Source organism: Thermobia domestica, chromosome 12 (genome assembly GCF_964235325.1).
Source record: "Thermobia domestica chromosome 12, izTheDome1.hap1.1, whole genome shotgun sequence".
NCBI lineage: Eukaryota > Metazoa > Arthropoda > Insecta > Zygentoma > Lepismatidae > Thermobia > Thermobia domestica.
In genome coordinates this window covers 209,996,789-210,011,228 of record NC_137465.1, presented here as the reverse complement: position 1 = coordinate 210,011,228, position 14,440 = coordinate 209,996,789, and the positions used below count along the sequence as shown (strand labels likewise).

General features: G+C 35.2%; 1 protein-coding gene across 2 annotated transcripts in view; it reads right to left on the bottom strand.

Moving 5' to 3' along the window:
- LOC145667010 (vesicular integral-membrane protein VIP36) overlaps positions 1-13,892 on the bottom strand; it is a 53,498-nt gene extending 39,606 nt beyond the window's left edge. The window contains exons 1-3 of one of the 2 annotated variants that reach the window (XM_081734691.1): positions 13,719-13,892; positions 4,823-4,938; positions 2,968-3,165 (exon numbers count right to left, since the gene is read on the bottom strand). In XM_081734691.1, the coding sequence (XP_081590817.1) occupies positions 2,968-3,165; positions 4,823-4,938; positions 13,719-13,848 (444 nt within the window). In that variant the 5' untranslated portion in view covers positions 13,849-13,892. The remainder of the gene's footprint in view (positions 1-2,967; positions 3,166-4,822; positions 4,939-13,718) is intronic. The other variant, XM_081734692.1, reaches the window with a different exon arrangement.
- Between the last annotated feature and the right edge of the window lie 548 nt (positions 13,893-14,440).

Here is a 14,440-nt window from a genome sequence, read left to right as displayed (position 1 = left end):
TTCCTCGGTATACCACTTCCTTGTAACTGTCTTATGTGTTTCTAAGACAACTCGCTTGACAATTCCTATCACACTCAAAAATACCGCCACGATTCTTTTTTCACTGATGTGGACTTTCGAACAGGCACGGGGGTCTCCTCATCTTTGAACACCCACACTTTGTTTTGAGCCATGGTCGGGACGTCGTAATATGAGTCAAGTTACGTCACCTGTCACAATACTGTTCACAAAGGAAGATTTTCCATTTTTAATTATTTTCAACATTTCACGGCAACATGAAACACGGTATGCTATCTGCTCGTCGGTCAAGTCATGTGGTACCCAAAGGGTACAAAGCTTCCTAATTCGAAGGGGATCGCGGAGAATAGCACGAATTGCTGGTGCATTAATGCCTAAGCATACCACTATTTGATGGTATGTATAACGTCTGTCTCAAGCATTTTCCTTACTGTAGCAGTGTTTTGTTCAGTCATAGATGAAGATGACCTACCTGACCCTGGAGCGTTCTCGAGGCTGAAATTTCCTTTTTGAAACTCTCAGTGCCATCTAAATATCGTTGTACGATGAGAACAATCCTCTCCAAGCACAGGAGTCATTTCCTCTAAACACTGATCAACACTTAAACCACGTGCAAAATTATAGCGCAAAATTGCTCGGTATTCAGTTTTTGACCACGACGACATCTCCACCTCTTTTCACTAGCACAACTGAAAATCAACTAACACTGAGACAATGACCAGAGCTTCTACAGTGCAGATTTGGACATGCCTAAATAGGCGCTAATTTGTAAACTCCTGTGATGATCCGTTCTGTTCTATGTTCTATTGCAAAACTTTCCCAGTGCCGTTTGCATATATATATATATATATATATATATATATATATATATATATATATATATATATATATATATATATATATATATGTAATATTATAAACTTTACTCAGCTTATTATATTCATTAGTTTGTTTGTTTACCTACTGAAATTTAGCCTTCCTTTGCAGCAGCAAGACTGTATGAAACGTGGACCTACTATGGTGAAACCCAAACCACAATAATTCCACTGCTCTCTCACAAGCAATCGAATTCGGGACCACGAGAACGCGCTAGCCAGTAGGCAATTGGAAAGGGATTAGCTTTATTAATGGACTACAATGATATCTATTAATGTTGTAAAACAACAAAATGAGAACTTGCGCATTTTCAAGCCTAGTGATGATGAACGCTTTATCTCCGAAATATCGCTGACGATTTTGTTCATCTTCGATACTAAGGTGTGTGTGTCATTTGTAACTATGTGTTCCTTGCAATCTATGTCGAATTTTCAAGCTAATTCTCTCAACCTAATTCATCTCTCCACATACACTCCTTAACAAAAGAGCACATTCAGTGTGATTGGACATCATTCGCCGAAAATGAAAGGTAAGGAGGTAAGGCTTAGTAAGAACTGGTTATAAGGAGAATTAAATGGTAATTTAAAATATATATAAACTATCGCCATTTCTTAGAAGTTAACATATTCAAAATTTCGCACCCCCAGAATTAGACTGTAGTACCTTAGATATAAAAATGTTATCAATTATTAATATGTAATAACTGCAATTTGTATGTATTTGAGAGGTTTCCTGTAATATATATTGAAATAACGTTACAATTCGCAAAAACAGGAAAGATAATAAAGTTTTTTTTAGATACAATGTTTTTACTTCTTTTTTCTTCCTTCCTGTAAATGACGTTTTACAATTACGACAGTGTTATTTTGGGAGTACGATTTATCCTCACCGAAGTATCAATATACATTACATAATTCATGTGTCTTCTACAGATGCATTATGTGAACATCGGAAAATACATTCAAGAACACTAACAAAAGGATTAAAATTAAATCATACCTGGTATCCAAGCTTCCAACTCAGAATGATAACCTTTCTCACTTGTTTATATTTTTTCCATCTTACCAAAGACATTAGTTTCAAGTAACTTCAGTAAAATACCAAGGCATTCATAAAATCTTTCCTCTGACTTATTACATGTACTAATTTTAAATTCAGGTTATTAAAAAGGTTAAATGAAAACACGAACTCCGTTGATTGCGTCAATACAGGGTGTTTCCAAAAGAATGACCTGATTTTAAAAATCCATATGTATTGATAAAAAACATACAAAAAATGGAATAAATTGCAAAATACTCATAAAATATTCACGTTTTAGCTATGCTATTACAAATGCTCTATGTGTCCACCAACAGCAGCACCACCAATTCCACAGTTTCCACCATCTCATCGGAAGTGCGAGGCCGACCTGGACTCTTACCTTTGCACAAGCATCTTGCCTCTTCAAATTGGCGATATAAACGACGTATGTTTTTGGGTGTAGACGCATCAATGCCAAAATGCCAACGACAAAAAGCACGCTAGACCCCAAATCACTGATTCAGTCTTTGCAAACTGCAGCACACAAAACGCCTTCTGTTAAGCAGACGACCATTTTACTTCTGACTGGCTACAAACTGAGAAAACGCATTGACATCTAACGACGATTTTCTGAAACTAGGCCACGCCCATTCAAACAACACTCATTTCCTTGCGGGCACATCCCATGTCCGCAATTATTACCGTCCAAAATCAGGTCATTCTTTTTGAAACACCGTGTATTTTCCTGGACGATTTCGGTCAAAAATGCTGTAGCCTTTGTTCATGAGGTTGTCACTCTCATGAAGATTGAGCACTTATAAACACATTTCATACTTTAAGTGCAAGTGCTCAAAACTGCCTTTATCCAAACTCAATGAAGACTTACTGAAATTATAATAATTACACGTATCTAGAATAGTATAGTTTGGAAAAAAGAAAGGAATAGAATAAAGATTCAACATGGAAGTCTGCGTACAATAATTAGTTTCAGAAACAAATAAACATCGTATGATATACAAAGAAAATAGTTTATCTATCTAAATGAATACTTACATTATGAGGTCCATTATGATTACTGTACGTATCCAATATCACTGCCAGTCCATGGAAGAAGTCTTGATTCCCAAACACGGGTCCACTCAACATACGGTCTTTGGCGTACCACACGGCAAAGCCATCGCCGAATAAATCTCTTCCTTTACCATGAACTTTAAAATGTAAGTGAAGCTCCCAATTCCTCACAGTGCATGGCTACAACAAGAAATACTTATTTTACATTTCAAACTATAAGCCTATTAATCAAAACTTAAGAAAGTCTACACATGGCTGCATATATAAATGTTCTTAAAATAATGTTTGAGGGTTACCACCATCATGTATTGTCTTAATTACTTATAGAAAGCAACTGGCACATAATTAAACATTAAGTGTAAATTTTTTACAATACGTATTAAACATTAAATTACCAGACTTTCCAATAGATTTAGGATTTACAATTCTGTGCTTTCAGCATCTATGGCTATTTATCCCGCCACGTATCAGGGATGACGTCCCTCGGCGAGCACTGGTAAAGGGAAGAAAGGATTGGGGAAGGAAGCGGCCTGGGACCTATAAGTTACGTACCACACCGGCAATTGCCTGGTGTGAATGAGGAAAATCCAGGAAAACCTCATTCAGGATGGTTGGCCTGGAAAAACTCTTTACACTATTTCGACCGAGTGCCCCCATCGGGAATCGAACCCGGGACCACTCGCACCGAAGGCGAGTGTTAGCGACTACGCTACGCGGGCCACGAACTTTCCAATAGAACGTTCATCTGTGGTCGCTAATTCAACGCATTTATTATAATGTCTTTGTTACCTTACCACTGAAGACGGAATAGTTTGTTGTTCCAATGCATCTGGAGAATATTTAGTTTTCCCACGGGAGGATATATCGGTAAGTAACATTTTTTTTTTATTAATTCGAATAATCTTTTCATGCATCTATATAATTTTAAGATACGAATTATTTGAGTTTATTCCGGCTCTTAACAATATGTAGGAAATAGTTTTGATTTCAACAAACCACTTACATTCATTTTCCTGGATTTGTAATGTATGAGAAAAGGTCTAAAATGAAAAGAAATGAAATCTTTCAGTTTTACGTCCCACGCTTATGCCACCTAGGCTACAGGAGAACCCCAAGAAACCACACGAACACGATGTTTGTCCACTACAAAGTTCACTTGGCGCGGGCTTGGATGGAACCATGGATTCCACGCACCACACACAGGTAAATGCTCTACCACTGAGCCACCGCGGCCCCAAGAGAAAAGGTTTAGATGGCTTGAGATATGTGGAAACGTCACCATGATGTTCAAACGATTTGTGGCGTCTTTGTTTTCAAATTTTTATTTCTTTGGTTCAAACCAATTTATTTATTTATTTTTTAAGCCAGTCAACCCTACCGCGAACTGTTTAATGTCAGAAAATCCGCGCAAACGTACACTCATGTCCAAAATTATTGTCGCATATCTATAACTGTCTTCTTGTAAGAATATAATTTGATAATGATTCTGCAGGGTACTTTTAATACTGATATTATGTGTATAATCGGGAAATGTATATTTGTGGTAAATTTCATTGGAAAAGAATTATAAATACGAAAATTAGAATGAGTAAAACAAAATGTTGCTAAATGGACAATTAAGTTTATTTTCGTTTTATTGTTCTTATTTACTGTTCTTTTGACTTGAAATTTGCCACATACGTGTCTTTGCCGATTATAAATATACTAACATTATAAGAAATACCGGACGAATTCGTTATCAAATTATATTCCTAGAACAACATATTTATAGACATGCGACAATAATTTTGGACATGAGTGTACATCACTTACATGTCATCAGCAATGTAGTACCTACCACAGTATTCCAGAGAGATCCTTGTTTGCTCTGAACGTCTGGCGTCAGCCTTACGTAGTTATTCGTAACCATCGTACTACCCATAAAATCCCAATATGGAATAGTCATTCCTGAACCTGGAAAACAAAACACAATTATTACAACGATAACATCATATATATTTGGGCAGAAAGTGCTTTAATGTATGCACTTTTCCAAAAAAGAAGAAGAAAAGAAATAGTTAATAATGTACTACTTACTTGTTTATACAGATAATTACAAAGGAAAGCTGATATGGAAATAGAAAATATCAACCAGAATCGCGAATTATTGCTTCAATTCGTATTCTATTATCCTACAAATTGCAGCAAATCTTACTATCTTCACAATGCGTCAGTTTTAGCCATTTGCTGCTGATTGTACAGAACTATGAAAATAACTTATTAATTCAAGGTAATGCAAATAAATCGCAGTCAGGCAATTCAATAACAAAGGGACAAGGTCATTTCCCTGTACGGAATATTTCTAACAAAAGGCAATAAATTTAACGTTAGAAATAACTACAGGGTAGACAAAAACTCTCAGAATAGTAATAATGATTATGATCACAGGAATAATACCCTTAATAGATATAATCCCAACAGTAATCATTATAATCGAAGAAATAGATCAGAATTCCAAAGAAACAATGATGCATCTAGAGCCAATATAAGACCACCTACGAGGGAATGTGCTATACAGTGCAGTTTTACGGATATTTCGCAAAATTCTGCATCTTTAAACTAACGGTAGCTGGCTGGAATCGGGTTAATGCCATGTCAGCTACTGATTTACACGATAGAAGCTTGGAGAATGTAACCCAGAAAAGTAGTGTAAATATTTCTGAGTCCGAAACTACTCCTAAATGTTTAGATAACATTAATTATTATCAATACATACCAGTTCGTAATTGCTTTTGGTCTATTGATGATACTGTGGAAGATAACTGCACCTTAGACGAGGACTTCGTTTTCTTGAAAACTTATTCTACTGCGAGAATAGCAGTATCCGTTAACGATAAGCAAATTCAAACTTTAATAGATACTGGAGCTTCCATATCGTTATTATCATATCCATTTTGGAAAGAATTAACAAAGGATATATCCAATCCTACGTTACAAAAAACTGACAATACTATTTATGTGGATACAGATGAACCGATAGTGACCAGACCGCATCTTATTCCGTACAAATTTAGAGAGGAAGTTCATAGACAAATAAGTGAAATGCTGGAACAGGGAATAATTCGTGCGTCGCAAAGTATTCATTTAAACCCAATTCATGTAGTACCAAGAAAGATGGAAATAATATAAGAATAGTTTTTAATCTCAGAAAATTAAACAAGCATATAAAGCTACAACAAGTGAGATATCCACACGTTGATGAAATCTTTAGCTCTTTAGAGGATAATGCTATATTCGGAAATCTTGATCTTGTAGCAGCTTATAATCAAATACAACTTTGTGTGATTTCTTTAAATGAATTCCGTCACCACGATTATATATTATTAAGAAATAAAAAGAAAATATATGTTAAAATGGATGGTAATCGTCAATCTGCGCCAACAGGTGCTGAATTTGTAGAAAATCTAACCACTGCTATTACCGGATCTGAGATTATGGAAACTCAATTCCAGATGATGTTGCAAACTATAACAAGACAAATTGAAACAATTTAAGCAGATGGATAATAAAATGGATCAGTATAATACGAGACTAGAGGATAGGATTGAACAAATGGAACAGTCCAATGCCAGGATAGAAGACAATCTACGAAATGCAAGACGGAATACTTCTTATTTAAGATTTCAAATATATTTTTAGGAGAAAAATATGTGTACCATCTACCTTAGTTCCCCGTATCCTTAAAGCTTTTCACGATGATTTTGGTCATCTCGGATACTTCAAAGTGTATTCTTTGATAAGTAAATCATTTTATTGGAAATCAATGAGGGCCCACATTAAGAACTACGTAAACGACTGTGAAGAATGCATGCGAATCAAACCCAATTGTCGAGCAGTGTATAAACCGATGTTATCTATTACGCCGGAGAAACCACGTTCATGGATTTCTATAGACTTTTAGGGCCCATTACCCAGAGCTAGAACAGGTTATACATATTTATTTACTGTAATGGACATATTTATAAGGTATCTAGTAGCTTACCCTTTAAGGAGAGCAACTTCATCTGCCATCGTATACAAGATTCTGAATGTCTACATTCCACATTGTGGCCCCATAAATCATATTCTTTGTGACAATGGTAACCAGTTCTGTTCCAATGTATTTTTATGAGCCATGAACAATGCAAACATCAAGGTTCATTTCGTGACTCCATATAATCCATGTAGTTCTGTCGTGGAGAACCTGTAGTTCTGTCCTAACTTAGGAATGTGATTCCGCCATTTGTGTAAACGTAGACATTCAGATTGGATCGACCATGTCACACAAGTTACGTACTTTTTAAATTACTCCATCTCTGAAACGCTAGGTGTGGCTCCTGCTAACATACACAACGGAACGGATTTTCTATCTTCTGTTGAACATTTTGGAATTAATCTGAGTGGAAATAACAGTATTGATTATTCACATCTTATTGGTATGGCTCATATCCGACGAGAAGAAAGATTTAAGGCCCGTAACCAAAGGATTTGGAACAACAGCTTGACAAATCCAAAATTCAAGTTAATGATCTCGTATTTGTTCGTCTACATTCTCAAAGTGACACAAATTTGAAAAGAATTTCCAAGTTTTGTGATGTATTTGCAGGGCCTTACGTATGTACGAAAGAAATTAATCCAAAGGTATTCGAACTGTATGATGAGAAAAACAGGTAAACTTCTAGGATTACGAAATGTTGATAAACTTAAAAAGATGGTGTCCTTCTAAATACACAAAGGAAAAATGGTTACAGATCGTTAAAAATGTTGTTCCGCAAAATGTCTTCCCCAAAATAAACATTGAATATGAATAGTAAGAATTCTATATAAAATTATGAATATCTCACTTCTAGATACAATAAATGTATTGAGTTATTAACTAGATGTTGCTATTTGAAATAAGTTCGTTAATACGACATTGCAATGTTTATTTTATGCAAAGTTACATTCATTCTAATTATTGGAATATACTTAACCTAATGAATTTAAAGTTAATTTAAGTATAGAACAGATTCATGAGCATTGTGTTATTCTTAGTATCTTTAAATATAATGTTTTCGTTCTAATACCTTTGTGTAATTTTGTCAATTTAGATTGACGTTCAGGGTGAAGCATATGAGAAAGGATAGTGAAATATTTCGTGAATATCTTGCTCAACGTCATTTTTATTACATTTCCTATTAGCTTTGTTTGAGTTTTGATAATTCGTTATCATCTCCTGTTAGTAGTTTTAACCAATCTCTTAAGCTTCCTTTGGTTTAGAAATATGTATTTCATAGATTAAGCTTCGAACATCGTATGTAATTTTATTTCCTGTGTCCTTATAACCGATTAACTTATGACCAATCGCTATATTTGCTTATATAATGACTTACACTTACGTCTATTACAACACAAATGTACGACTAATTTGCTGATAATATAAGCAGAATCTTAAAATTACATATATATTGCCTTGCACTACTATTTTAAGAAGAATTGATTGTTTGACCTTCTTAATAATGTTTAATGTGAAATAAAGTAAATGGATATAAAATGAATTAAATATATATATGTCAAATATTTATTACAAAAGAGTCTCTAAAAATATATAGCAAAGGCAATTATATTATGTATAAATACATTTAAAAGATGAAGTGTCAAATTTATTAATTATACGAGGTGTAATCTCTTTGTTGCAATAAGCAAAGTCCTGTATTTTATATAGTATGTTACAATTTAACGGTCCATGATTCTTACACAAATTTTACCTGCAATACAATTTATGTAATTCACATTGTTCGGGAACCATATACAACGATAACATCATATATACTAGGGGCAAAAAGTGCTTTAATGTATGCACTTTTCCAAAAAAAAAAAAAAAAAGGAAAAAAAGAAATAGTTAATAATGTACTACTTACTTGTTTATACATATAATTACAAAGGAAAGCTGATATGGAGATGGAAAATAAACGTTTCCTGTTTAAATAAATGAGGTTTGATTAATTTAGATAATACGAACCAGGTAAATAAAACGAATATTAGCAATTGTTTTCGTTTTAAGTCAAAACAATATGAAAGTGTAAAAAAAAAAAAAAAAAAAAAAAAAACACTTATCTCCCAGTCCTTACCATCAGGATTTTCTTTCTCCCTATAATGAAAAAGTTTTCTTTCCTTTATTTCTTTACGAAAGCCACCCTATCGAAGCTTGTACCATTCTATTTGATTGGCATCTGTGCCTGTTCCACGATATCTCTCGTAAAACCTATCCAATTTTAATGAATGCAATTTGCAGACTTGCAGAAATAGCCTTATTGTTTGCAGTTGCAATACTTCAAGAATTAAGAAAATAAGCTCCCTGCTGCACCCTCCGACAAGGCTAAGGGAGAGGGCGATGATGATAATGGTGAAATGACGGAAGTGGCAAGAAACGGGAGAACCCCCCCGCCCAAAAGCGCGCGCACACACACACACACGGTATTGTTTACCCCGAAGCCAACTTGGTGGGAGCTGAGATAGAGCCAAGAACCCTACCTACCAGAGGTGAGCGCTCAACCACTTGCAACCACGGCTTTTACGGTATCTTTCGTACATATAATACATTTTCATGGAATATGGTGTACACTTTTTGAGGATTTACAATCATTCTCGCTACTTGGATTCAAAATCAATTTAGAACAAGAGAGTAAACCTATCTTTCCGCATGTGTTCTATGATAACCAGTGCTGTTCATATTTCATGATATTTTGTGTTTTTTTTCTTCTTTCTTTTAATTGTACATCTGAAAATTAATTTACATTTTTTCAAATCAAAAACTGAAATTTAATTTTGGTTTTAAAATAATAAAATAGTTTCAAAACCGAACAACAACAACTGGCAATTTTAGTCATCTCTCCATTATAAGAATACTGTCATGCAAATAAAAATGCTCGAATTCCCTTTCTTTCCACTTCTGTAAGATTACCAATCCCCTAGTTTTCGAAACATTTCTTATATTACCAGTGCTCGAAACGAGAAATGTCAAAAGTTAGCGCTAGCGGCCCATATATCTTGCATATGAATTTTCAAGTATCATTCAATTAAAAACCTTCCATACACAATCTCACTATGAAAGGTGCCAGTATAAAAACTAAATGTAAAGAAGTGTCGGAATGCATCATACCGGAATATACGACCCATTTCGCACACTGCATAATATACTCAACACTTCCGGACTCTGGTGTAGGAAGATATTTTTGGTATCCCCCAATCATTGAGTTGGACGGTGTAGAAGGGTATTTGTACCCTCCTCCTCAATTATAGAGTTATTTTGAAGAATAACAGTTGAAACTTGATCTCTTGTCGGAAATCATAACAACGGACTTCCTTGAACAGACTTGAGTATGTGTTTCCGCAATTGGTTCTGCGATGCTTTGTTTTCTTGGGGCCCCTAGCTCTCTCCTTCTGAGAGCCATGAATGGGTGCAACTTAAAAATAAAATTTAAAATCAGCCTCGTATGTCTTTAACAAAGACGTATTACACATGAAGTGTTATGTGTCTACTAGTAATTTATCGAGGACGAGCTTCACCGTCGCTTCAGTGGCTCCTTTGCTATTCTGCACTCAAGGTCCCAGCCTATACTGGTTATCTGCAAGATATTGAGTATGGTACATGTGATGCGGGCTGCGTTAGTCGTTTTAATATTTAAATTATTTTTACTTTTTAAACATTAGTTGCATGCTGGCAATCGGGGAGGGAATTAAATCACGTTTGTTACTAATATGAAACTTTAAAATGTATAAATCTCACACAAAATGACATCATCATAATTTAGATATTCCATAATATTGTAGAGTGAGAAAGTAAAAATGGAAATCAATATATTTTAATTTTATAGAAATTTTTGTTTATTTCACGCACGCAGATTTGTTAGTTTTGCTTTTCTATCCGCTTGTTAAACTGTCCAGACAAGCGAAAAGAATAGCGCTATGTCTACATATGTGAATTCTGTTATTTGTCTCCACTGTGTAACTTCTACCTCATGTGAAACCGTTTATGCAACAAATTGTGACAAACTGTAAGAACATACTAGTTATGTTAAGCTGAAGAACGTATTTCTCTCAAACTAACATTTTTCTGCACACGTCGAGAGTTTGGATTTGAGACATCATAGGTAGTACTTTTCCATATTTCGGCACTATCTCTTCTGTGCTGTGTAAAGGGAGGACTTCCTACTTCCGGGCAGTTCGGTCTCTAGTATAGTCACTCGTAACTAGTAGACCCAGGCACGTAACTAGGATTTCGTAATTTGGGGGGGGGGGGGGGGAGTCCGTGACATGAAATACTGTGGTTATCACATCAATAGCGTGATCAATCTAAACTATTTTACTAGCAACATATATTGGTTTGTTCGGACAATTAAATGAGGATATGCTCGTATACGAGCCGTTTCCAGGTACGTAAGAAGGAAGCAATCTACATCAGCAGCAGGTTAGTGAGAGAGAAATATGTTCCTCAACATATTTTAGTAACAAACTACGAAGAAATATTGAATAAAAGAATATAAAAAAAAAAAAAGTATTGAATTTTTTTTACAATATCTATCCTTCCTCTGTTCATTAAAATATAACAATTTTCCTTTCATTATGACCTCAACTATTATAAAAAGTACATATCCAATAACGTCTCGTAAAATATTTTACAGTATCTGCGTTCCTTTCTCTGTTAAATCAAATGTTAAGAGAACTTACTTTCCACACAACTTTTTGTTTTTATTATTCAATAACTAATATCTGTTCCAAATGACAGGTTAAAGGAGCAGTAGAAAACTGTTTCTCAAAAAACATGTTTGATACTGCAGAAAAGCGATGACGAAAAATTATAACTCATACGAAAGAGTAATCAAACGCTTGCTGTAGCTTTTAAATTTTAACGCTGATTTTTCTTTTCTTTCTGGTTCATCATTCCTTATTTTTTTTATTTTTCATTTCTAGTTTGGAAGGAATGGGGTCTGAACCCTCCCCCTTCCCTGGCTACGTGCCTGAAACACCTTAACATTTCAAAGATAAACAACCGAGTCCGCAACGCTACCTCTGAATTCAATCTATCCTATGAAAGTAACACTCTCAACTACTATCTGTCCTCATTCTAAGTCCCACTGGATAAGAAGTGAATCGTGTTCTTAGCGTTGTAGCCTCATTCATTGATATACAAGTCATTTCCAGGTGCTAAGAAGGAAGCAATCTACATCAACAGCAGGTTAGTGAGAAAGAAATATGGGGTAAACTTTACAAGACACGCTCCAGCTGCGCATCGATAAGTAGGGCCCTTTTAAAAAGTATAGTAGAGTAGGGTAGGGTAGAGTAGAGTAAGATATAAATAAGGTGGGGTTAGGAACGGGTTAGCTTAAGGTTAAGTTAGTTTTGATTTATTTTCATAAAATTATTAGTGTGTAATTCTCGTTTCTGAGTGAGTATACTTGCTAGAGCGGACGTTGTAAAGTTAACCCGAAATATGTTCCTTGCATACACAAATTCACTGAACTACATTAAATACTCTACGTTAACTGTATGTTCACCGAAAGATTATGGAACTATATATGCGAGGAACGTTTTGAAAGTTTTTTTTCTTTTTCCACACGGAAACTTTATTGCCAAACATACCATGGCATCAAGAATTATACAACTTGCACTATTTTTCGACGTAGTCGCCACCGATTGAGACATTTGTCGTAGGGTGCAATTAGTTTGACGAAACCATTCTGGTAAAACTCAGTGATCTGCGATGCAAGGAATTATCGCACAGCCTGCTCCAAATTATCATTGTTTTGGAAGTGATGTTCCCAGAGCGCGGCTTTCAGTGAAGGGCACAGGTGAAAGTCCGATCGGGCAAGATCAGGGCTGTAGGCAGGGTGAGCCATTCTCTCCCATCTGAAGCGATGAACTTGATCTTGTGTGAGCCTTGTTGTGTGGTTCTGCGTTGTCGTCCACAAGCACAAAAACTTTACTCAAGAACTCTGATCTCTTTCGTAGAGGAACCTGGGATCAGAAATTATGAGTTTATTATTCACGAGCGTCCTACTGTGGCAATGACATTACGTAGTAAAACTGCCTATGATTGGCTAATGTGTCATCGGGAAGTTTGCTTAGAAACCCTATAGTATTGTCGAGCGAGTGTTAGCGAAATAAGGCGGGTTAGAGCCCCACAGGGCACGTTGTTTTCTGTTACGAATCGATTCAGTGAACGATTCACTTAATGAAATGGCCAAAGTGAAGACTTGCCATCAACTTCTTATTTATCTTTTAGCTCTGCACACAAATAAGTAAATCACTACATGAAATGAGTGGCGTTACGTAGGTTTTTCCTATAAACCTAGCAAAAAAATGCTACAAGCGTGACAAATACAATTCTAATTTGGATTAAGCACGAATTTGAGCATAGGATTGATATTTTCTAGCCGTAAATTCAAGTACACCCTCAAGGACTACCGGAAATTTCTACAGTTTCACTCCAAGGTAAATATACGCATTATAATGATTGGGAATTACGTAACATAACTTATGTTTGTAACATAACTTATGTGTGTAATATGAATGTACTATATTTTAAAAAGATACAAACAATATGCAATGAAAATACCACTAATTCACTATTACAAACAATAAATTCACATTTCGTATTCATATCAAGCACTCAAGGTGAAAAGTCACTGTCAGCACAAAATTAAACACTGTTTTGAATTAAGCTGAAAATATACCCTGGTATGGCTTGATAAGAGAGTGTTCTCTTTTGAGGTAATCCTTCGTATTCCAGTTTGCATTACTTTGTACAATACACAGCAAGATATCAAGCAGAATTAGACAATATCCCACTATGGGCGACGCCATCTTCTCCACCGCTAAAGCACAGTCTGAAAGTATACAACAGTCTAAATGCTCATATATTCTGTCATTAACGTGTCGAGTTTTTAAGCGGGATATTTCGGTGTAAGAGTATTTTGATTTTAAAAATCCGCAAGGAAATTCAGAACTTAATGTAAACAGAAACATAGAATAGTGAGTTGTTGTTGTAGTGGAGCGTAGATATTCGTGAAAAGAGAAAGATGTCTAAATTGATAGCTGGGCTAAACTAATATCAAAATAACCGGTACGGGTACAGACACTATTACTTTGTATTATGGATTTCTTGCAATCAGCGTTGCCACATGGATGGTCTTTTCATTGTAATATTCACAGGTCTATTATACGTCATTGGATGTTATTGTAATGTTGAGTAATAGCTTTTACTGAATGTAGGATTACGTAATATATAGAAAGTGCACGTAACCTCTTTGATTTTCCATTAAAATTTGATTATTCAAGCTTCAATTACTTGTTTGTTCCTGAAATTTATATAATTTTCTGAGTTTCTATGCATTGGAGAAGAATTTTCAGTGGCGGATCCGAAAGGGTACGCTCCTAGAAGGAAAAATAACTATTT